At 31.8% G+C, this 26,882-nt stretch overlaps 1 protein-coding gene and 2 non-coding genes across 3 annotated transcripts in view; 1 reads left to right on the plus strand and 2 right to left on the minus strand.

The window, feature by feature from the left end:
* The window catches only part of LOC111625850 (SAFB-like transcription modulator), a gene marked incomplete at its 3' end in the record, with an annotated part of 80,913 nt that extends 65,558 nt beyond the window's left edge, over positions 1 to 15,355 (minus strand). Inside the window, exons 1-3 of the mRNA XM_023369091.1 lie at positions 15,224 to 15,355; positions 8,382 to 8,597; positions 7,021 to 7,236 (exon numbers count right to left, since the gene is read on the minus strand). Coding sequence (XP_023224859.1) covers positions 7,021 to 7,236; positions 8,382 to 8,597; positions 15,224 to 15,355 — 564 coding nt within the window. The remainder of the gene's footprint in view (positions 1 to 7,020; positions 7,237 to 8,381; positions 8,598 to 15,223) is intronic.
* Trnaa-agc lies at positions 10,381 to 10,453 on the plus strand. Its single transcript has one exon. It is a non-coding gene; the product is annotated as a tRNA-Ala (tRNA).
* On the minus strand, positions 11,081 to 11,153 carry Trnaa-ugc. The gene has a single exon. It is a non-coding gene; the product is annotated as a tRNA-Ala (tRNA).
* Positions 15,356 to 26,882: the final 11,527 nt, after the last annotated feature.

Raw genomic sequence — 26,882 nt, forward strand, 5'->3', positions numbered from 1 at the left:
CCCCCCTATAATTACGGTCCCTATAATTACGATTCCTATAAAACTACGAAAAAATATACGTATTTTGGAAATGTTGAGTCGGATTAGTGTAGAATCGATTAATTTTATGGAAGAAAACCTTTCAATCAGCCGTAGTCCGTAAACTTGACACGTGTCGGGCTGTGATTGGAACGACTTGTAAGAAATCGGATTCCTAATAAATTGGAACGTATCTATATCTTATAGGGGGGTCAACTGCACATTTTCAGCTAAAAAACAAAAATGTCAAGATACAAATTTCACTCCAATAATTTCTTCCTGTAGATTTTAAAGTTATATTACCTTTCTTATATTTAAAAATGTTCTTATTTAACAAAGTTTTGAAAACTAGGTGAAATAATAACAAAATTTTTTTATACTGATAAAGAATAAAATTGGTTAAGTTGACCAATTTCTGTATCTAAAATCAGCTGCCTGACTTAAGTTATGAACAACTACATGTTTGAGAGGAAGCAGAGATCATAATACCAACAGTCAAAAACCTACCCATCAGAATAACTTCAGAATTTTGCACAACAGCAATCTTAAACCCAATTATAAACAAAAAGAAAGAAATATCAAACTCAGACTCATAGGTGTGTGTAATTAACATAGCAAAACATTAGAATTACTCAGCTAGACTTATATTTTATTTTAATGCCATTTCAATTATTTTATTTTGTTAAGTTAATTTTTCTTTAAATATAGTATAATTTTGATATTTTATGTTATATGTGGTATGTCTAAAAAGTTTGGTGACTGATAGAATATCTTGAATGCAACTACAGTAGAGCATCAATTATCCAAATACCAATCAACTGAAACATTGATTAACCGAAAGCAATCCAGTCGGCAAATTCAAATTTCCTCTAGTGCTGTGGTGCTGCAATGTTTGGCTATGTCTTGGGCTACTCCAATATTATTTTCGTTGGTGTGCATGTTTTAGCTGGCAGCACTAGCACGACCATATTGTATCATTAAAAATTATTTCTTTATTTTGCACAAAATAAATATACAGTGGAACCTCGGTATACGACCTTAATCCGTTCCTGATGTTTGGACTTATACCGAATAGGACGTATACCAAACTAACCTTTCCCATAAGAAGTAATGTAAAAATGATTAATCCGTTCTCGTGTAAAAAAAGTGGCTGGCTTGAAACACCTCGCTTTCCTGGCTAGTTCCTGCTTGATTTTTCATGAGATCAGCATGCATCTTTTTAGCTTTCTCGCAAATAATTGCTTCTGATACGATGTCTCCAGCACACTTTTTCAGTTATCCAAAGCAAAAGCATTTTCTCAACATGATCTAATGTCTTCGATCTCTGTTTAGAAATTAATTTAACCCCTTTTGCAACGTTAGCAGATTTAATAATGTCTTTATTTTTCACGATTGTCGACATCGTCGTTCTCGGAATGCGATATGCAACAGTTAAAATCTCAAACAGGCGTGCCACCTTCATATTTCTCAACAATCTCTTTTTTCAGTTCCATTGTGATTCTAGTCATTTTTTTAGTTTTCTGTTGCTTCTCATTTGCCTTTTTACAATTCATGATTAATAAAAATAACAAAATTTTACTTACAAATTAAAATCAGAAAAAATTTAACAAAGTTATAAACTGTGGCACCGGGAACGTCTAGTCTGGTCTAGTACGCCGATAGTGCTACTTGTTCATAGATGACGCGTATAATTGAATTAAGTCGTATACCGAGCAAAATTTGTTTCGTCCAAACAGAACGTATTCCGAATTGGACGTATTGTAAAGCAGACGTATACCGAGGTACCACTGTATTTAAAAATATAAAAACAAAAAAATTATATTTCAGAAGTTAATCTAGTATCAAAAACGTTCCGATTCAGCGTGACATACATTGAGAGGATACTTAAGGATGCACCAGTATTTGAATGAAGCTTTTTTCCCCCATTGTGAGTGGTGTTTTTTGCTTCAGCTCATCGGAGCCAAAACAGCTGACATCTCCAGATAAATCCAAGAAAAAGAAAGAGTTTTGCTTGTTTTGTGTGATGTTTTCCTGAGGACTGTGTTGTCAGGACGTGTGTCGTGCTAAATCAGAACGTTTTTGATACTAAATTAACTTCTGAAATATAATTTTTTTGTTTTTATATTTTCAATATATTTATTTGTTTGTGTTTAAAGAAATAATTTTTAATGATACAATAGCCACAATTATTATTTTTAAAAAATTTTCATTAGGCTTAACATTGACGAAAATTCAACGTGAAGTGACACGCAATGGAGAAAAATTTCAACATGGGATAGGTTAATATATTTTTTCATACATGATCACTTATCCAAACAACCCCAGTCCTGAACTGTTTCAGATAATCAATACTCTACTGTAGTTCCTTCATGCGCATATCAAGAATCACCTCCTAGTGTGAAATACATGTGGCTATAAGTGAACTTCCATTGCAGTCATTTAAGTACAACCTGTGTGAGAAGTGGCATCAAAGAGCAATGAAACAATGGCACTATATACCAGGTGTGGCCAAACTTTTATCCCTTAGGGACTACTTTTTTGGTAAAATATAGTCTGCGGGCAACTACGAATATGGGCAAACGATTTTTATATGCGCATGCGTTAACATTCATTTGCATTGTTCATCGGGATAAATACAAACAGTATGGGTATGTTGCACAGACAGTCTATTATTGTAAGAATAAATTATCGAATTAAGATTTTTAAACATTTAAGTGAAAGCAAATTGTTCAACTTTAGCTTCGCGGGCTACTTTCAAAACCTTTGTGGTCGACGTGTTGGCCATCCCTGCTATATACAGTTCTGCTTCACATTGGGAAAAACAGCAATGGAGACCCATGAAAAGTTGATTAAAGTTTACAGGAACCTTGCTGTGAGTAAAAAATGTGTGTTCAACAATATATTATTTAATAAAAATATTAACTTATACTGAAACTAGAAAAAATTAAACAAATTACCACCTTTTTAAATATTCCAGCAAATAATTTAATATCATAAGAACGTTTTCGATTGTATATTATTTAAACATATACAAACATCTCAAAGCATGATGTTTTTTAATCATAAACCAAACAATTGCTGTATTAAATTACCTATTTTACTGCTACAATTAGATTTCACTCTGGGTCAATTATTTTCTCATTTATTTAATAAATATTCCAGAATATTCTCATTTATTTAATAAATATTAATTTAATTATAGTTACTCAATTTAATATGAGATAGTACATAAAGCCTACCTCTAGTACCAAATTACTTAAAATCAAATTATTAATAATAGAGGTAAAATAGCCCGATTTAATATAGCAATTGTTTGGTTTGTTTTTATTTAAGAAATGCATAGTTGTTGCAATGTTATTTGTATTTGAACATTCTTTGTTTTTGTACCTAAATATATTTTTCACACAAACTGTATGAATACTGCAGTATTTTATACTGCAGTATTCATACAGTTTGTGTGAACTGTTTCAATAACAAAGATTATAAATGTACTAAAGTTTTTAAAAATTGCCTTTGGAAAATGGGATACATCTTATACACTGGTAAATATGATACTGTGGCCACCAGTGCTAGAGATTGTATGCACAGTCTGGAAACTTTTCTAACAAGTTGTTGCCTGGCAACAGATATAAAAAGAAAAAAGGGCAAAAGTTCATTGAGTTGCCTGGGTGTAGCCTGACGACATAGACAACAGCACTGATCTTATTTTAATAAAGTTCTTTTGTTACTGTTTGTGTGACTGCTTAGTGTTGGTATTTTAAGGATCAGTAGTTCTGTTTGATAATTTTGCATAAAATTCACATATCATTTTGTTATAAATACAAATATAATAATATTTTCACGTATTAATAATATTATTATGGTATTAGTAAAAAAAACCTTACACACTTTTCCAACACAATAATGTTTTACTTCAAACAAAAATGTTTATAGCCTCATTTAGGCATCCATCAATACAAATTTAATGTTGCTTATTTACCACATTTTGGAGAGTTATCTACCAACTACTGCAGCTGATATTGTCTCATAATCCTTACTATTAGTACAATTTCTATTAATTGTTGCATTAAAACTTCCCATACTTTTTGAATGCCAAAAACTCTTCTCATCATCCTTGCACCATTCCAGTTGATCAGCATCCTGGGTTTGCACACATACTGGGCCAGTGTAGTTTCTAGTTTATTATTAAAGACATTATATTTGTGCTCTGTAATTCTATGCATCCATGATCTATTAGATAGATAGATCCCATGGAGGTAAGATGCCAATCAAATCTGTTATTGTACATGGAGGCTGAGTAAACCCTATTCTTCTTTGTGTTGTATCCTTAGCATTGAATAATAATTGGAAAATGGTTGAATTGTACCTATACAGTAATACCCCTAACTTACGTGATAGGTGGGACCGAGCGATAACCGCGTAAGTCGGGGTATAATTTTGCAATTTGTGTAAAATACAAGTCGGATGTATGTAAGCTAATAAATGTTCTCGTTAATCTTATCTTGTCTTTTGATTCGTTCATTGTTAGAAGAAATCACCACATAGAGTCTCTCGAGTCTCCGTAGATATAACAAACACAGAAATAAATAACACAAAATAAATTGTAGCTATGTGTCGATTCCGTGCGACACGTCCAAACATGTAAGCTGAACAATAGTGTGAGGGGAGTGAGTAATCAAAAGACGAATCGACGAGATTTGAAAATTGCATTAACTCCGGGTTTGCGTAAGTCGAGGTATTACTGTACATTATCCTAGTGTTACTATATTTGATTATCTGTGTGTATGTAGGTTGTAGTCTCGAGTAAGTGTACTATACACTGATCCAAGTATACCAAGTACTGATCTCCTGTGAACATTAAACTCTTTTGTCCAACAAATATAAAAATGAAAACTTTTTATCATTTCTATCCTCAGAATCATCAAGACTGAACTTTTTTGAAACATTTTGCCCAATTTGAATAAATAACATTTATCAATTTTCAAAAATATTCTTATAGTGCTATATTAAATAAACTGAAGGCCAACAGTTTCCCAAAAAAGCTGAAATAGGACTACAGGATCTCATTCCTACAGTATACAACATTCATATTGCTCCTCTTAAACATGTGGAGGGTGTACAACATTTACCATGATGCTATCCCATCCTAATAAACCACCACCTCCAAAACAAGCCTCTGTCTGTGTGTGTGTGTGTGTGTGTGTTCCTTGTTATCTCTTTTTAAACATAAAGTTTAAAAACAGAACAAGGAACACACATACAGACTTCTTAAACAAACTGTAAAATGTTAGAGAGATAAAAAGTTCCTTATTCCTCCAGATAAAATAATGAGTCTGTAAACATAATCTTGGTTCATCTGTAAAGAAAACATAAGGCTGTGACTTGACTCCACGAATAATGCCATCTACAGAAGTATAAAATGATCTATCCTGTGAGAGATAGAGGTAGACAAACCACAGGTCTCTTAGCATAAAGACCATTGTATAAAGCAGAATATATGGTTTTCCCATGATGCATTTATCCCAGAGGCTTAATAGATCTTTGAAGACAGTTGCCTGGCAGTGTATCACCTATGATGCCTCACAATTAAAGCTAAATGGTCTTCTCTTGGTACTGTAATCCTTGGGCAATCTTGACCAGGCTAAGTACACATGCTTTTCTAACTTGGATTATTAAAATTTCTGTTGTTAAGAGATGTTACCAGAAACATTTCAACATTACCATCCCTAAAAACATTATAAAATAAGTGCATATCTTTGTCAAAACTATATGCTTTATAATTCTGTACGCCACATTTTAAAAAAATTATACAGTTTTATCCGTTAAAATTCTTTATTGCGTTATATGCATATAATCTAAACATGTGTAATCAACCTAATGGAACTGTGACAACAAGAAGAAAAATGAGATTGTTAACAGTGATCAGAACTGCCTCTATCTCTGGAAGACAAGTCATCTCTCATTTTGACATTATTCATCTCTGAAAGAAGAGATGAGAGATAAGTGATCAGAATACAGTCCCAGGTCTTCTTGAAATAACTCCAGTCTCTGAATTGCTGCCACAGTCATAAAACCATTCTAAGATAAATATTAGATTCCCTTATAACTAGTTTCCAGTCATTGTCCTATGGTTCTCTACTATATTAAGTCGAGTGCATGTAACAAAGTTTTTCACACTTGAAAACAAGAAATGCCTATTGCATTGCCAACCAAATTTACATAAGCAACATAATTTGCCTATTTCTCACCTATCTGCTTTCCAATATAAAAATTTCACTTTGAATAAATTTTTTTTTTCAAGTAAATTTGAACACAATACATGTATTTATGCTTAAATTGTCAACTAGGACTTAATTTATTACTAGGACTTATTGTACTGGATAACTGGTTCTGCAAGTTAAATAATCAAATCAGAAAAAAACCATTTCTTTTTCCCCAACCTAATATTTATCACCTGTATTTTCTGATTTGATTATTTAACATGCAGAACCAGTTATTCAGTACAATAAGTCCTAGCCGACAATTTAAGCATAAATACATAAGGCCACAAAGGCATAAAAGTTGAACACAATACATACATTGTTATATTTTATTCGGCTGCTTTGATAAAATAGTCAATTAATGCCATCTAGTGTTATAAATACACTAAATTGGCACAATTGAATTAAACCTTCAAACTTAATCTGCACTCATCAGCAAATTGAAGCAATGCGTCGATGTTATGAAACTATAAATAATTTCGATTAAAAACATTCCCTGTTATACCACGTGATCATCGCCATATTAGATAAACGTTAACCTATGATTTTATCGTTTTATTACGGTTTTTAAATTTTATTAAATGTACGATCGATATTATTTGCTGACATAATTTTACAAATTTCCCTAAAGATCGCAATGTATAAATAACGAACGTTCATCGATAATGCTAAATAAACAATCAATAAGCCGCCATTAACGTGCATCTTCTCATAACGAAAAATACACAATTTCAGTTCATACCTTTGTTAATTTATCGATTAGAACAGCTTTATTTCCTGATCTATCGATTCCTCGCTTTTCTAATTCTGATTTTAAATCAATAACACGTAAATCGTTAATTTTCTTTCTCTCCGACATTTTCCTTTCGGCACTGCGTTGATAACGAAATCTCGCTCCCATATCTTCTTGCTGGTTGGTGGTAACGAGATTGCCACTACCTCGTTCACAATCAGACGACTAAATGGTAAAATGTTATTTGTATTTCGTATACTATTTTATCATTAAATAGTTTTTATATTATTTATTATTTAATGATAATATTGAAAATTAAATAATTCCTTTATTTAAATAATCATGGTGTAATAATAAATATATTTTTTTTATTTTGTATTCATTCTGTGATGTACCGTAAGCACTAAGAGGCAGTGATAGATTCCTAAAAAAACAATAACAAATTATTATTTGCAGGAAAATAGCAGCCGGTGTGAAGTATATATTTAAAATATACTGTACGTTAAAGTAACAACTAAAGAACAGTCAAAACAACGTATCGTTAAATACGGCCAAATGGCCGAGCAGTTAAGGTGGCAGCCTACAGCTCTTTTTTTTTATACTCTTTCCGCCCTGTGGGCACTAAGAGGGCCTCTTATAGCAGGCCCATTATGGGTTCGGCCAGACCCACAATGGGGCGACCGGGTGATGAGGGACGGGCCCGTCATATCCGAACGGACCACCCCCGAAAAATTCCTGGGAATTCCTTGACCCGTCCGGATTCGATCCCGGGTCCCCCAGAGCGGTAGGCTACCACCTTGACCGCTCGGCCATCCGATCTGGAAAAGACGTGATCGAATTCGGACGAGTCGAATAATCCCCAGGAATTTTTTGGGGTGATCCGTTCGGATATGTTGGTTCCCGTCCCTCACCACCCGACCGCCCCATTGTGGGCCTGGCCGAACCCNTTGTTATATTTTATTCGGCTGCTTTGATAAAATAGTCAATTAATGCCATCTAGTGTTATAAATACACTAAATTGGCACAATTGAATTAAACCTTCAAACTTAATCTGCACTCATCAGCAAATTGAAGCAATGCGTCGATGTTATGAAACTATAAATAATTTCGATTAAAAACATTCCCTGTTATACCACGTGATCATCGCCATATTAGATAAACGTTAACCTATGATTTTATCGTTTTATTACGGTTTTTAAATTTTATTAAATGTACGATCGATATTATTTGCTGACATAATTTTACAAATTTCCCTAAAGATCGCAATGTATAAATAACGAACGTTCATCGATAATGCTAAATAAACAATCAATAAGCCGCCATTAACGTGCATCTTCTCATAACGAAAAATACACAATTTCAGTTCATACCTTTGTTAATTTATCGATTAGAACAGCTTTATTTCCTGATCTATCGATTCCTCGCTTTTCTAATTCTGATTTTAAATCAATAACACGTAAATCGTTAATTTTCTTTCTCTCCGACATTTTCCTTTCGGCACTGCGTTGATAACGAAATCTCGCTCCCATATCTTCTTGCTGGTTGGTGGTAACGAGATTGCCACTACCTCGTTCACAATCAGACGACTAAATGGTAAAATGTTATTTGTATTTCGTATACTATTTTATCATTAAATAGTTTTTATATTATTTATTATTTAATGATAATATTGAAAATTAAATAATTCCTTTATTTAAATAATCATGGTGTAATAATAAATATATTTTTTTTATTTTGTATTCATTCTGTGATGTACCGTAAGCACTAAGAGGCAGTGATAGATTCCTAAAAAAACAATAACAAATTATTATTTGCAGAAAAATAGCAGCCGGTGTGAAGTATATATTTAAAATATACTGTACGTTAAAGTAACAACTAAAGAACAGTCAAAACAACGTATCGTTAAATACGGCCAAATGGCCGAGCAGTTAAGGTGGCAGCCTACAGCTCTTTTTTTTTATACTCTTTCCGCCCTGTGGGCACTAAGAGGGCCTCTTATAGCAGGCCCATTATGGGTTCGGCCAGACCCACAATGGGGCGACCGGGTGATGAGGGACGGGCCCGTCATATCCGAACGGACCACCCCCGAAAAATTCCTGGGAATTCCTTGACCCGTCCGGATTCGATCCCGGGTCCCCCAGAGCGGTAGGCTACCACCTTGACCGCTCGGCCATCCGATCTGGAAAAGACGTGATCGAATTCGGACGAGTCGAATAATCCCCAGGAATTTTTTGGGGTGATCCGTTCGGATATGTTGGTTCCCGTCCCTCACCACCCGACCGCCCCATTGTGGACCTAGCCGAACCCATAATGGGCTTGCTAAAAACAGGTCCTCTCAGTGCCCACAAGGCGGAAAGAGCAAAAAATAAATAAATAAAGTCGTATCATAGAAAACAACTTGATAACACCTGAGGCTTCGAACTTCCAAACTTCAGATTGTTCAGAAATGAAAAACAGTATTTTTATAGGGTGATTTCTCCTAAATATGTTAGCCCCGTTCTTTACTATCGGGTCATCCCATTGGAACCTGGATGAAACAACAATGGGCATGATTTAAAGAATCTCTCCACTAAATTCTTAATTTGATCGGTTAATCAATTTCACATTTCGTTCGATTTGGTCAGCAAGTGTTGAAGCAACTTTGAAACTTTCGGTCGTATCTCACGCAATGATATTTCTTCTAACGGCTAAGAATTTTTCAGTGTCATTACTCACAACGCGACAATTTTGCTTTCAAAGAAATGCTACATTTATTTCCAAATTTTGTCATGTCTACCACAGTCAGAGTCAAAATTCGATAAACCCATCAAAAGTAATTTTTATTTAACTATATGCGCTGATGAATTTCAATTGTCGTTTTAAAATAATTCGTTCATTCTAGATGTTATTTTTCACTGTTGTATCTCAGTGAATTCGAACGTGGAAGAAATTTCAGGTGGCCCAGGCCAGCGGGGTCGTACCTCACTCGGTAGAGGTACCGAGATCGATGCTCGGAGTCTCCGTCTGCCGCTGTTATTTTTACAAACGTCTGCAATGAATAAATTTTTTGGCACCACAAAAACTAGTTGTTCTTGTATCTGTGCATCGGTTTACACTTCACTTCATTACAGTCAGAGTGCGATAGTCGTGTACGGTACTGTACTTATTATTCGCAAATTGACTCCTGCCAATTTTATAACCATCCGACCAGTCGCCGTAAGCTGTAGTGAAAGTGTTCGGGAAAAAAGGTTGGCTCATCGACGCTTGCAGCGGATGGCAAGGAGCGCGTAGTCTACTTTTAGCAGCAGTGACGTTCTTCGTTCGCAACTGCCTAACAAACGCCTAATAGAGTGAACTATTTACAAATGATATTACAGCCAGTTAGTCGCCGGGGACGTAGCTCAGATGGTAGAGCGCTCGCTTAGCATGCGAGAGGTACCGAGATCGATACTCGGCGTCTCCAGATTCGTTTTGTTTAAGTATTTAAACTCTGATTTCTATTTTAAAATCCGTTCTAATTACATCTGGTTTGTATAGACCAGTGTTTCTCAACGGGGGCGATATCGCCCCTATGTGGGCGATTTTCCATGTTGAGGGGGCGATTAGTGACAATTTATATTTTGGGTGCGAAAAACAATTTTATGGGCGATATAGTAAAACATTATATTAAGAATAATTAGATATTTTATTCGTTATATCGTACAATAATTAAACAAATAACATTATACTAGTCACTAGTCTATTCAATGCAGTACGAATTTGGCATTAGCCTTGGTCCTCGGCCTCGGAATTTTGAAGTGAATGGTTCGTTACAGGTTGAGAAATACTGGTATAGACGATCGAATTCTCGAAATACTTTTCAGATTTTTGCTGAAGTTAGCAAATAATTCCGTCTGAAATTTAAATGAGAATTCGCTCAGTCATATATCTGGCTGGAAAAAATTCCGTTTTGCAACTTTAAAACTTTTCGGTTAGCCAAAATTCTTATCGTTTCGGAAGCAGACTGCAAGTGCAAAGTCGGTAGCAGCGACGCACATGAGCAGCACGTCTCAGGTGTGACGATACGTAGAGAAAAAAAAATTAAATTTAATGGAGACGCCGAGTATCGATCTCGGTACCTCTCGCATGCAAAGCGAGCGCTCTACCATCTGAGCTACGTCCCCGACGTTCAGAATGCCTTTACGGCTCGTTTGCATTCTTTCATTATCTACTGCCAAGTAACGTTTTCACAGTTGCAATCGATTACCTTCGTGTTTTCGGCTGAGGTATTGGTGTGAAATTTGAAAATTTTCGAATTCCGGTCGCATTCGAAGAATCTCGTCGTCTCTGTGACCNCAGTTTTACGTAGAAATCTTCTCACTTGGCATCCTCTTTGTAGATCGCTCATGCTACGTATGCCCATCCATTTGATCGAATACAATGCAATACAATTCGTAGGGTAAGTTAATTCAGTATAGGTAAACAGGGAGGTAATGAAAATAATACAAATGTAAAATAAAACAAAATAAAGAAAGCCTTATTGTATTCCAGTTAAGACTATCAAACAGTAATCCTCAGTTTGTCATATGAAAAAAAATCTTCTTTATTTACAGTTTTCTTATTAAAACAGACAATATATTAGCGGGAGATTTTCGTCTTTAGATCGTCTTTCTACTTTGTGGCAATAATTTCTTTACAAAATGCGTCTTTCTGTTTCTACGTGACAATTTTTTTTGCCCGAAAAACTGTCAGTAAAAAATGAATTAAATAATGTTTTCTCTACTTACAAGGGAACTGTCGGAGTGGCATCTAATAAATTTTAATAAAATTTAGTTAATAGTTACGTTAAAAGTATACAAACTCTATATTAAATTTGTAGTATTCACTAAAAGAGTTAATCAGAGTTATTAGCAATCAAATGTCGTACTATTTTATATGCGGATTTTTAAAAGTGAAAGGGTCGCGGAGGAAGACGGCGATATTACATTTAGAATAAATTCTGGAATTTTCGAAAATGGGAGAAGAATTAATAACATTTAGTTAATAATTATGTTAAAAGCATGCAATCTCTATATTAAATCTGTAGTANTTTTTAAAGGTTTTTAAGTGACAAACAGTGCCTTCTTTAGAGCAGGACCTACGGGGCCCTGGCCCAGGGCCCCCTAATTCGAAAGTAATAAAGTTACAAACAAAAAATAGGTTAATTGAAATGAACAAATTATTAAAAATATCAAATACTTTACTTTTCCTATACGTAGTTAAAAGTGATCTTAAAACTAAGCAAACTTACAAAATTTTTCTTCGACATTTTCCTGCTGTGAAATTTCATAATTAATTTATCGAAATTTACTTTATTAAACATATCCGATTCTATACTCATAATAGAAAGATTATTTAATCTCTATTGAGACATCATATTAAGATGATCATTTTTTATAAATTTCGAAATAGAAAATGAACGTTTACCAGAACAATATGTAATCATTAAAGTTAAAAATATTCTAAGACTGGTCTCTATACTAGGAAATGTACACGATAGCAAATCCTGCTTTATTAAAAAATACATATCTGAGATCGACATATTTTCTTTACCTTTATGTAATATACTATTGTTTCTGTTTCCTTAAAGGGGCCCCATCTTGGTCCTAGCCCAGGGCTCCTTACGTTCTAAAGACGGCACTGGTGACAAGAGAAAAACAAATACATCAGAAAGTAAAGTATTTGTTTATAAATATTGATGCTTGTATACTTTCTATAGTATAAACTTTCAATTCTTGGCCCCATTAAATATTGTCGGCTAAAGTTATAGAGCTTTTATCAGATTTATGATTTGAAACCCTTCATTAGCATCATTGCACAGATATAAACTATAAACGTGATTCCCATAAAATTATGAATTTTACGATTAATCAAACGCCTTCACATTTTATAGTATTTAAAGTTTCGACATTAAGCATTTTCCTTTATTCTAAATAATTAAGGCCGATATTTTTAAAAACTCATTTTAAAATTACCTCGTAATTAGAACTCGTAATATCGTAAATTTTTATAACCTTGTTTCTGTGTTCAAGAACACAGTAGAGCATCGATTATCTGACTCAATTGGGGACTCGGGTTGGTCGGATAATTGAAAAAATCGGATAACCGAAAATAATGAAAAAATACATTATTAGTATAGTATATTAGTATATCCCATGTAATTAGTTTATTAGTATATCGCTATTAACCAAGTTCGCGTTGAATTTTCATCGATGTTAAGCATAACAAACTTTTTTAAAAAATAATAATCGTCGCTATTGTATCGTTAAAAATTATTTTTAAATTATTTTATTGCTCACAAAACAAACAACCACTAATAATTAGAAAATTAAATCTCGTTTAAATACTGGCTTCCCTTTCATGGTCGAGCCAATGTTGCCAGCTAAACCACGCAAAAATTTAACAAAAATTATATTAAAGTAGCCAAGACATAGCCAAATGTTGTAGGGCCACATCACTAGCAGACATTTGAAATTTGCCGACTAGGACAGTCGGTTAACTGATGTGACGGTTAATCGGGGGTCGGATAATCGATGCTCTACTGTACTTTGAAGGTGATAGTGCGTAGGTGTTTTAAACTATTCAAACCAAGGAACTGTAAGCCATCCTCGAACTTTTGGATCCTACCACGTAGTTATACAATAGAAATGACGTGTTTACTTTTTATTCTGTATTTTTCCACAAGCTGTACCAGCGCTGGAAAACGCTGGAATTTTTGCGGTATGATGAAAACATTTCGATTTTTCCAGAATGTCGCCGCATGTGTGTATTGTTTCAGATACTGTGTTACTAAATCGAGTGAATGTAGTAATTAATGTAACCATATTGTAATATAATATGTAAATTAATTGTACATAATGTAATACAGTATGTAAATTATTCAATTCATTATTAAAACATCAATGAAAATTTCTTATATACGCCAAACCGTATATTAATTAAAATATATTTAATGTTGCAAACATGGTTTTTAATACCATCGTTTTATAATATCGAAGAAATTAATTAAGTTGAAATTTCATGTATCCAGATATAAAAACATGTGTTTCAAATGAAAAAACAAATTATCATAGTTTAATTGAATCATTTTAATGTCGATCGTTCTGCCACATTTGAGACTACAATATTGGAATTTTTTAATTTTTTTTTACTCCAGATATTACAAAAATGAAATATTTCGTATAACATTAAATTGTAATTCCCCGCTATGGTTTATATACACATTTTATCCCGTATGAAATTCGCACAGCTATACTCTAAACTTCAATTAATTATGATAGGATTTCGCTATTTTCAGTAATAATTTGTGTTATGGCAATCGGTAGAATAGTATAATTTGTACTTTTTAAATTATATATCGATCATTAAAAATCGTTGAAAAGATTAAAATTACTATATTTAATAATTAAAGATTTTATCGTAATGTTGATTTCTGACATTTTTATTATAATTAAAACGATCATTTTCTACAATTTTCTATCATAAATCTTTATTGCACTTTAAATCAATAAACTAAGAATTGGAGATATATTTAAACACACGATTATTATTTTTCTATTGTTAAATTTCCTTATCTATTTAGACAACATTCTTAGCGTTCGCTGTGAAATTCTAGACATATCAAACACAAGGAAGAAAACAAAGGGGAGGAAAAAATTGGAGATATATTTACTAAATATAAGTGTCAACTAATACAATAAAATTAACGTGTAAATTATGAGTTTCTAGAAGATTTTTAATAATATACTTCCAGGCCGATGGAAGGCCTTCCGCGTCCCTCGCATTAATACAAGTTTCCTCTAGTTTGCTCTTATAAATCTCTATTTTCTCATCGGTCTTCGCTAATGTTGGGATCTCACTGGCTTGATAATGTCCGCATCATCCCATTTAACTACCGAACTTTGTGCCTGAGCCATCTGGGATAGTATCGTCGCGTTCGAACTTTTTTTGATGTTATACTTGTGCTCCTTTAGTCTTACACTCTAATTCCTTGTTGTAACGCCGATATAATCTTTCCTAATCCCCAGCTGTGGGTTTTCGTACGGTATCCTATACACACTTGCTTTTTCTTCCTTCCTAATGCTATCCTTGTCATTTCTTAAAATTTTATATAGGTTCGGGCCTCTTTTTAGAATTATTGTTGATCCTTTGCAGTCCGCAATTTCTTTCATAATGCCTTTGGCATATCTGTTGTAAGTGAATTTTGTGATTTTACCGGGACCTTGTATTGAGCCCCATTTTTTATGCTCTTCTCGCATCTTCTAACAATTCCTGTTATTGTGCCTTTTTTGTACCCTAAGGCTTTAGCATCTTGTTGAATTCTGTCAATTTCCTTTGCACTGTCCATAACGTTGTCACAATATAGAAAGGCCTTTCTGATTAGAGCCCGGAATCTTATAATAATATGGATCATTTGATTGCGAGGGGATATAAAGCGGACTGTGCGTTGGTTTAACGTAACACTGGTAGATAAATGCCCTTTTCTACTCTCGGGACTAGGACTCTGTTCTTGTGATGTCGAGGTCTTTATTGAGCGCCGTCTAATTTCTATGCAAAAAGGATCCCTCAGTTTCTGCTCTCGATCTGTGCCTTGCTATATATGAGTTGTAACTCATTTATGGATGCTATCGGCACTCGACTCAATGCATCCGCGTTGGTATGGGCCTTTCCAGGACGGTGAATGATCTCAAACTGATATTCCTGCAATGCCAAATTCCATCTACTTAATCTCGAGCTCTCATCCTTCACATTGATGAACCATCTAAGGGGTTTGTGGTCTGTTATGATCTTGAATTCCCTACCATACAAGTAAGGCCTAAAATATTTTATTGTCCAAATGACTGCTAAGCACTCTTTCTTGGTTGTGCTGTAGTTTCGTTCAGCCTTCTTGAGCAATCGGCTCGCGTACGCCACCGGAACTTCTCCGCTTTCGACTTCCTGCGACAGCATTGATTGTGCTGCATTGAATGCGTCAGTTGCCAAAACAAAAGGTCGACTGAAATCGGGTAATCTCTGAAGTAGAGCGGATGCCAACACTTTCTTTAATTTTATTGGTCGAGTCGAAACATTCATAATCCTAATCGGTATTTTGCCGCGGTGTTGCGTTTTCACTAAGACACCTGCGATAAACGCTCCTTCTCTATCCGAAGTGCAAGGTTCGACACACCTACTGGTCCACCATTTCTCCTCTCACGTTCCCTTCCAAAATGACTTCCGATCACGGGGGAACTACGCAATCGATTAACAACACATCTTTCCGAGTGTCATCTTCTCTTTTGTTTTTTCTAACTGTTGATCTTTGGTTGAAAGTTTCTAAACTGCTTCGCTGTTTATTTATCTGCGCGTGGCTTCCTTTTATACTCGTTGCTTTTATTACACTTATTATCATCCTCGCTAACATTGTCTAATCACGTCGAATTTTCCTCAAACCTAACTCGTTGTCTACTATCATTTTTTCCTACTCCTTGAGGATGACTAACATTGTTGTGAAAACTCGCTAATCCCCAGAAGGTTATCTCATCTCCTGTTGGGAATATTAGCTTCGCGTTTTTAATGGATATGGTTATATCATATTTCTCAATTATATCCCTTCCTAAAACCCCTCATTTGGTTCGGTTATTTTAAGGTCTAAGTGAAGATTTTATTGCCGTTCCTTCCCAACTCCCGTCTGAGTTGGTTTCTTGTGTATCACGACTCGATGTAATGAATCAGCTTCGTTGGAAAGCACACCTCCACACTCAAATTGAATATATGTACAGTTTATTTACAGTTGTAGAAAGTACAAGTTGGAAAACATCGTGTATGTACAGGATAACCATGCGTAGTGAATTCACGTGCCAGATTGGCGTCTGGGAACTAATAACCTTTGGAGAGACCTCAGTCAGATTGTGGAGTCGGCTCAACTGCACGGTCGGTCCGGTCTCAGCACTAACCCGTCCCTGAGAAGATCAACAGAGGAGAACACTCTCTCTTTACGCTGAGCGGGCTTCCCAAGTGCCTGAGATAACCGTGTATCAGTCTCTTGCCCTTCTCTCCTTGACTCTCGTTCGCCCCGCAATTTAAAAGATTTTGGAACGGGAACTTCCGACCAATCACAACCCTTTTTTATGCCCGAACAGCTTACACTCAGGTCCGCCGTCATCCGTCGAGAGTGAAGCTTACACAAACGTCCGCCACTTGTTTACGTTCGTTTGTTTACAATATGGTAAATGTACTACCGTCTGACTCAACGCCACCTAGGTGGCGTTGTCTGACTGCAGGTAGGTCCAATTAACAAAGCCGGCGCTTCCTTCGTTTACCCTTGTTTACAAGTCAATACCTTACAAGTGGTATTACCCGACCGCACGTGGGTCCAATTGACAAGGTCGCGCCTCTTTTGTTCCCACTCTGCTAAAAGGTCACTACTTTACAGTCTACTACGTAACATTTGTGAGAAATTTCTAGACTACCGATTTTAAACTTTGTTATATTTTCCCATTGTTTCGTGACCTGTTACACAAATTAAATCTAACGCGCTTGTTTCCGCTTCCGGTAATTTGTTCGAATCTTGGAAGAGAGATCTAAATACAGTGGGTGGTCGGTTAACGAACAGTTCGGATAGCGAACAAATCGGATAACGAATACTTTCGCGAAAGATTTTTATGATCGGACAACGAACACTTTACTGAACAAACATAAAAAGAAGCGACGGAAAATAACGAATACCGATTGATTTTCCCTTGTCTTCAGGTAACAATTCGAAACACCTTTCGGAGCGCGGGAAACGTCAACATCGACGCTCAACCCGATACCGATCGAATAGTGTTTCCCCGAACTTTGAAACTCTCCGTTGTAACTTCAGCTTTTTGTTTACCTTTCTGACAAATAATTTTTTATGGTCTTCGCGAGACTGTCGGACAGGCACTTGTTAAGTTTTGCGTCGGAGTTTATTTACGAAAGGTGAAAGTTTAACTGTCCCATCGGATATTCGTTAACGTTTTAATACCAAATTTCGAATTTCATCCGGGCCTTGCATTTAAATAATTTTTGTGGGCTAGTTGATTTCTGTTCTCTGAATTTTTGTAAGTGCTTTTTGAACTTTTTATTTAAAAGAAAAACTGATAATATTATGGAGCCTAAAAAGAGGAGTGTCAAGAACTGCACTCACCGTAGAAACCAAGTAAGAGATAATAGCCAAGGTAGACAGTGGGCACAAGATGTCTGATGTTGCTAGGCAGTATGGCTTGAACAGGTCTACAGTAGGCACAATCTTAGCTATGAAAAACATATCAAGAAGTCTGAAGTTGCTAATGGAGTAATGAAAATCACATCTGAGAAATAAAAAGCATTTTAGAGCTCATAATGGAACCTGAAACTGATCTGACAACAGAACTCCAAGAACTCTTAAATGAAGAACACCAAGAAACTAAGCCAGATGTGTTTTCTTTTAAAAAAGAGGAAGATGAAAGAGGACCAATGTCGACATCTGCTATTAAAGATCTTTTGAAGAAGTGGGAGGATGTCGGAACAAAGGTCTTAGAATGGCATCCAAACCAGAATAAGGTTAATGGGATTGGGGATCTCTACAATTACAATACTGTTAATTACTTCCGAAAAATCCTGAAGAAAAGAGAAAAGCAATCGACATTGGACATCTTTCCCCATCTTTAACCCCACAAACGAAAAAAATATGACTAATAAAAATGCAAGACTGCATATATATGTATTTTTACTATTACATATAAACAAATGTGGTAAAAAGGTATATATTTTTTAATTTTTGGAGTCTCCAGAACGAATAATCAAATTCCCATAAAAACCTATGGTAAATCGATAATCGGTTAACGAACAATTCGGATAACGAACAAAGTCTTGGAACGGATTATGTTCGTTACCCGGTCACCCACTGTACTAATGTAACAGCTGCGCCCATATCTATCGTAAGTCGCGCTCTTTCACTCTCTACTTAGCAGACTAAGGTGCATGGCGGTAAGAATCCTCGCTCTTTGACTTACCGTTTCCGGCTAATGGGATCGTATCGCGCGCTTCATCTCTTAAATGTTCTAAGTCGCGCGGTTGTTCTCTAATTTCAATCGAAATAATTCTATCGCCACGATTCCCTTTCGAATCATCTCGATTTCCTTCTCTTTGATTATCTACTTGTCTAAAGCTCCCCTCAGGACAGGGTAAGGCCAAGCATTTGCTGGCGGTCGCGCTGATCGGTGTTCGCTGGGTCCCAAAACTCCTTTCGGCCATAACGCACCGAAAAATAATGCAATTTTGGTCATTTTTTGTTCATATTGCCTATACTGTGCCTGATAAACTTTTTGTTTAAAAAAAGAAAATAAATTTAAAGTACAGTTTTAAAATGAGTAAAAGTGCAACAGTGCACTTATTATCTAAAAATGTAAAATAATGTCAATTATCATTTTTTCAAAATATAATTCTTACTAATTTGGATATATTGAGTAAACACAGTAAACTTGACGTTTTGATTTAAAATGTTATTTAATAAATTAGCGAAATTATTAAGAATTAGATTTATCCATTTGTAAGATTTGCTTTGCTTGTTTCTTTGGCAAAATTCTTCAAGTTGTTTGCTTTAGTTTTGAGCGTATTTTATAAATTTAATCACTTATTAAAACTTATTTACATTATCAAAAACATAAATTTAAATAAACTTTCTTTTTATTTTTTGATTTTATAACTTTTTTTAATGATTTTCTTACGTTATTTATTTATTCAAAAATGAATATTTTCAGTAAATATTTAAACAAATTAAATCATATAAAATTGAGATTTTATTTCGATTAGAAACAGTTTTTTTTAAATAAAATGATAAGCGTAATACTAATTTTTTTAGTTATAAACTTATAATATTTCAACACAAGGACGAATTTTTAAATAAATATTTTTTTTAGTAAATCAGTAAATCTGCAGAGTTATAGTTGAGAATATTTTTAAATATTAGACTCACGAGTTTTTAAGGATAGTTTTTAAGCACGTAAGGATCATCTAAGTTTAAAAAAAACTATATACATGTTAAAGAAGGTGCTTAAAAACAGGATGAATCCTGTTTAAGCATAATAAGAAGTCTAAACATTTAAATTATATAAAAAGTTAAATTAAAATTAATTTACTTATTCCGTTCTAAAGTATTTTAAAAATAGACAACTATAAAAAATGTGTTTGGTTATTTTCAATTAATAATTAAATAATTGCTTAATATTATCTGGTAGAATATTGTACTGTACATATAAATGAAACTGAATAAAAACATTCTATATAAAAGTAAAGGAAAGTAAAGGGGGATCAACTATCTTTTCTATGTGATATAATAAATCAATATTACAATACAGATACTGTATTAAATTCATGCATGAATTACGATCTTCTTCACGACTTCCTTTTGTTTTCAATGCAGTTTTATCATATATAGTGTACTTAGGATTGATCGTTTCGAATCGATTGCATTTTTGCATCAATCGTACTATCCAAAGCAAAATAAAATTTGTTCTATACTTTTATAAAATGCAGAATATTTTTATATTTGCTTGTCAATACAGAACTTTATTTATTGTTACTATTTTTATCTACATAGATAAAAATGATAACCGTCTTATAACAATATATATATATACAGTAATAATAGAGTAGATATATTATATAGATTATTTGAATAATATTCATTTAGCTGAATTTATTTTATATCATTAAAAACGTTTCTATCTTCGATGAGTTTATCAGCTGCATTATTAATTTTCATTTTGTATTTTAATTTTATTTATTTGTAGTGGCAAATCCATTCTCTATGAAAACCACTCAAGTTCCCTCATTCAAGAAAACAGTAATATTTTTTTATTAACTTTTGTTAATAAAATGAAATGATAGATGAAGTAAGATCAATTCAAATTGTAAAATATTCTGTATTCTTGATGCAAAGCAAAATTTTCTAGAAAGAAGAAAAGTTGAAAGAAAGTCTATCTTTCATCTGATAGAATATTCAAAAATAGAAACATGTTCAGATAAATTGATGCATTATTTATCCTCTAGAAGGAGATCGAAAGAAAGAATTTATCAATAAACGAAATACAAACTAAATAAAATGTAAAATGTTAAAGAATTTGAAAATTTTAACCATCATTTAAAAAAACTGTTATATACATTATAACAATTATTGAACACATAATCATGTTATATATTGAGAAAATATAATTATTCATTTATAAATTATTATATTAAATACTTTTATAATTTCCCATTAAAAATAGTAAATATATTAATTTGCATTTATTTTATTATTTGCCTTTAAAATTGAAAAATGAAAAAAATGTATTCAATTAAAGTCTTTTAAAATTTTGTTTAGCGATCGACATCCAATAAAAATCCATAAAAATATTTTAAGGAATCTTTTTAGTAACAGCGCCATTGGGAATTTTCTTGTAGAAAAACATGGGAAAAAATACCATAGGGGAAGTTGCCACATTTGTTATTATTCTTAAACTAGATGTCAGAGGCAGAATCAATTGAATATTCTAAAAGACGGCACCAAAGCAAAAAATTGATCGGATATCTTTCGATAAGAACTTTCTTTTATCAAAAAGAAATTTTAAAATATATATATAATTTTTATTTACATGCCGAACAATTTTGATTTTCAAGAAGTTTAACTTCTTATAAGAATATAATTAATTCATCGAAGTTGTAAAATATCAATCTTTAAGAATGAAACAAGAAATATTATTAAAATTATCTTTATTGCATTCTGAAAAAAGACCCGAGGACATTATATTCTGAAATGAATATCGAAAGTGAAATATTCACTTCAGGATCGAATGCTGACCATTGAAGATTGCTGCATCTCATTTAAGATATAATATTAATATAAACATATTCATATATTACATTTCTGTGAAGGGTTTTGTTTCACCAACTACAGTACCAAGCTTAATGTAGAATGTTCAATTTCACCTATATTGATAGTTGTATTGAAAAATTTTAGAAGAAATATCATCTACAAATATATTTCCCGTTATAAATACATGCAAACAATATGCTGGACTTGTTTTCTCATTAGAAATTCAAAACAATTTCAGTAAAATGCAAAGAAAGCGAAGTTAATCAAGACCGAAATATGTAAACAAAAAAAATGTATGTTACCAAATAATACCAAATCCACTATATTGACTGATTCGAGTATATTCAATGTGATCGCTGATTACATTAAACTTTACAAGATCGGATAAAAATGTGATGTATATATATCAATATATATATAAGCCTATAGAATATATAGAAATAATAATGCATTCAATTTTTACTATTTTTGTCTCTAAATACAGGAAAAAAAGTCGAACAATTGACTTTAGTTTTTGTAATTTTAGAAGGAATAAAAATTCATTAAAATTTTTTCTGTTGTTGTTGTTGTTGTTGTAAAAAGTATTTTTATGATAAAAATAATTCCACGTGGATCAATCGAGTGGATCAATGTACCCAATCTTTTGTTGTAAGAAACTTGCGCAAGATCAATATATGAATGCTTCTTATATCTATTATTTTTTATGTATATTGATGTCACACATGGTCAAAATGTCATTTATATTTTGATTATTCGTTTATTATCGATATGAGTATTATATGAAGGAGCAGGTGGAAAGACAATATAAGTGACAAAACTGTTTTCTTTATTAATAATAGAAATATTATNAGGCAAATTAAAGTGCAATTAAAAATGTTCTTTTTTTAAAAAAAAAAAAACTACTTTCATTAGCACATTGTTTAAGATATTTGAAAAATGGTGATTTAAATTAATTGTATTTTTTTTTGTTTTTACTTAAAAATAATGAACAATTATTTATAAAAGCGCAATAAGAAATGAGTATCTACTCATTTAAAAGATAACTAAAAGAATGTTTGAAAGATGTCCCCGGGAGTCTGCAAAGTAATTAAGTTTCAAGTAATCTGATTCACATGTTCAACTTCATTAAGGAACTCGCTTTCGACACAATCATCTTACCACGCACGAATAGATAGAAGTTGAAGATTTTTTCTACTTCTAATGTTCTCTGTGGTATTGTCTCTTCAAGTTGAGACACAAAATCGAGCTAAGTTCCTAATTAATACTTCATCTAATGCAGGGGAATATAATTGCTGCAAATTTATATATTAGTCTCTTATGAGTTTTTCTCTATGATAATCAATAATAAAATTTTTTTTTATGTTTGAATAATTAAACGAATAATGTTTATTTTCCTCTTTATTATATAACGAAAACATTACTGAGGCAAAATTTATTATACGAGTAATCTCTAAATAACCTTTACATCTTAAATATATTTATGCCTCAGAGGGATGAATGAAGATGATTAGCATACATATTTTAAAAATTTTGTATAAGAAAGTTAATTAAAAGTTTTTTTCATTAAGCAATTTTATAAAATTGAATAAATGAATGACGTGAATTTCATATTTAATGCTTATAAAAATTCTTTAAAAATTAACAGTTTTAAATTCGATATTGTTTAAATAAATTCTAAATTTATGTATATGTTATTTGAATTAGTTGTAATTGTTAAATTCGATATATTTAACAGTTAATCAAGATTTTTGAATCAGAAGTCGTGATATTGATCCAAATAGTTTTGATTGAACGATGACAAAGTCAAATGATATTTTCGATAGCATTGTCAATGTTTCAATCTATCCTTACATAGTGTATACCTGCGGAGGACTGTAAATCGATAAAGGAAGAAATTAACTTCTGCTAACGTTATATTCTGCAAGTTATTGGTTTTTCGATTTCTGCCATTTGAAGTTCTTTTTTTATCGTTTAGAAGCATTATCTTTACAGTAAAGATTTAAGACAAAAGTTCCTTTAAAAAAATTTAAACTAGCGAAAAAAAACTCGATATTGAAATTTTTATTTTATTAATTATAAAACTTATCACTTAATTTTCAATACACACACACACATATATATATAATATAGTATGTTGAATAATAATAATAATAATACTTTTTTTAAATTTAATTTCTTATTAAATTAAATTACTTACTTTCCAATAGAAAAATATAATATAATAATTTAATATTTTAAGTAAGAAATTTTTTTTAAATGTTTAAATTTTAAACGAATATATTTTTTTTTATTGAAAGATTGAATATTACGTTTTTAAATTTTTCGAATTTTCTAAATGGAATTTGCTTTTATAAATCGGCATCATACAGTATATTAAGCGCAGTTTCAGAAATGTCAGCGAGGTGAAAATTTACATAATTGGTCTGCAAATAGTACTAACTACAGAACATTATATTGTAGTTAATATGACGGTTTACAGGTATGGCACGTTGAACCATTCATTTGATACATCAGCCAAATTGTATTCCTGCTAGATGGCGGCACATATGATTCAACTATAAATCATAAGTAAAATTTCCTACTCTTAACGATTCTCATATTCAACTGAGAAAATTTACTTTATTAATAATAATTTTACGTTAATGTCTGTGAATTTAATTATAAAAATGATAATATCTGATAAATTATAATTCCATAATAAAAAAAAAAGAAATTAATTGAAGACTTCTTGATAAGAATCATAAAGAAAATCATTAGAAAAATTATTTGAGTAAATATGCTGTAAGGTATAAAGAAAAAATATGCGAGAATTGATCAGTAAGTACACTAATATGAGACTTGAACGTTGTATTTTATGGCAGTACGTTTGTTTACGTTTATTAAAAAATTATATAATAAAATATTACATTAAAACATTATTATTTATAAAGAATTTTAAAGAATTTTATATTTTAATATATTTCAAATCTAATGTAATATTTACTATAATTATAAATTTAAATATATTTTCATATTATTATTACTCATAATTTATATTATTTTTATATATCTTTTACGAATAAAATAAATTATAATTGAATATATATTTTTCTTATATTTTTAAAGTATGTTGCTCAATATATGTTAAAGTATTAATCATGTTGAATATTTAGAAGTAAGCACAGACGTTGATGTGACAAAAATAACAAGATATATAGGCCTATATATACAATATACATTTAAAGTCATTGAAGCAGAACTTTAAGATGATACAGAAAATTTGAATCTATTTATAATGTTTTGCTATAAAATATATATATATAACATTTGAACATATAATCGATTTAACGAAAAGGAGTTTTCTTAATATTTTTACTTGTTTCACATATTTTCTTACATTTTCCCCCCACTTTTTATATTTATTAAATATTCAAATATTAAATTATATCGAAATTTTAGTGAAAACGAATTTAAAATTCGAAATATCTCGAAAATAATATTCTAAAACAATCATATTAAAATTTGAAAAAAACTTTATACTATTGCTTGATTAGTACTATAAAAACAATAAACAATTCATAATAAATTTTCTATATTTGGTTGACAAAAAACATATTGAAGAGATAGGGAAAAAATTATGATTTTTTTTTCATGGAAAAGCTGACAAAATAGTAGAATCCAATGACAAAAATGTGACAAACTTGTCCACATTCGTCATCCTAATAGAAAAACACTGATATTTTCAACTGACTACAAATAGAAAGACTTCATTTTCTTTTTTTCTCCTATTTTTATCAGGTAATTTTCGGATCTAAATGATTAATCTGTTAGAATGAAAGGATCTATTAATAATTCAATTTTTTATTTGAAACAATTCTTAACTTCAATAATTCTTTTTTTTCCATGCAACACATAAATGACGTTATTAACTGTGTAATTTATTTGCCTCATTTTCTGGAAAACATTTATTTAATTCTTCAGCAATATGCGTATCTTATCCGTAAGATAAATTTTAAAAAAATATGCAAAAAAAGTTTTTAACATATTTTAAATAAATGAGGTTTTATTTTTATGAATCAAATTTAAATTGTTACAATTGTAAAATGCCCTAATAAAAGTAAAAAGCGAAGGNCTTATAAGAATATAATTAATTCATCGAAGTTGTAAAATATCAATCTTTAAGAATGAAACAAGAAATATTATTAAAATTATCTTTATTGCATTCTGAAAAAAGACCCGAGGACATTATATTCTGAAATGAATATCGAAAGTGAAATATTCACTTCAGGATCGAATGCTGACCATTGAAGATTGCTGCATCTCATTTAAGATATAATATTAATATAAACATATTCATATATTACATTTCTGTGAAGGGTTTTGTTTCACCAACTACAGTACCAAGCTTAATGTAGAATGTTCAATTTCACCTATATTGATAGTTGTATTGAAAAATTTTAGAAGAAATATCATCTACAAATATATTTCCCGTTATAAATACATGCAAACAATATGCTGGACTTGTTTTCTCATTAGAAATTCAAAACAATTTCAGTAAAATGCAAAGAAAGCGAAGTTAATCAAGACCGAAATATGTAAACAAGAAAAATGTATGTTACCAAATAATACCAAATCCACTATATTGACTGATTCGAGTATATTCAATGTGATCGCTGATTACATTAAACTTTACAAGATCGGATAAAAATGTGATGTATATATATCAATATATATATAAGCCTATAGAATATATAGAAATAATAATGCATTCAATTTTTACTATTTTTGTCTCTAAATACAGGAAAAAAAGTCGAACAATTGACTTTAGTTTTTGTAATTTTAGAAGGAATAAAAATTCATTAAAATTTTTTCTGTTGTTGTTGTTGTTGTTGTAAAAAGTATTTTTATGATAAAAATAATTCCACGTGGATCAATCGAGTGGATCAATGTACCCAATCTTTTGTTGTAAGAAACTTGCGCAAGATCAATATATGAATGCTTCTTATATCTATTATTTTTTATGTATATTGATGTCACACATGGTCAAAATGTCATTTAT

The sequence above is a fragment of the Centruroides sculpturatus genome, unplaced genomic scaffold (assembly GCF_000671375.1).
Source record: "Centruroides sculpturatus isolate CEXI.00-Female unplaced genomic scaffold, Cexi_2.0 scaffold267, whole genome shotgun sequence".
Classification (NCBI taxonomy): domain Eukaryota; kingdom Metazoa; phylum Arthropoda; class Arachnida; order Scorpiones; family Buthidae; genus Centruroides; species Centruroides sculpturatus.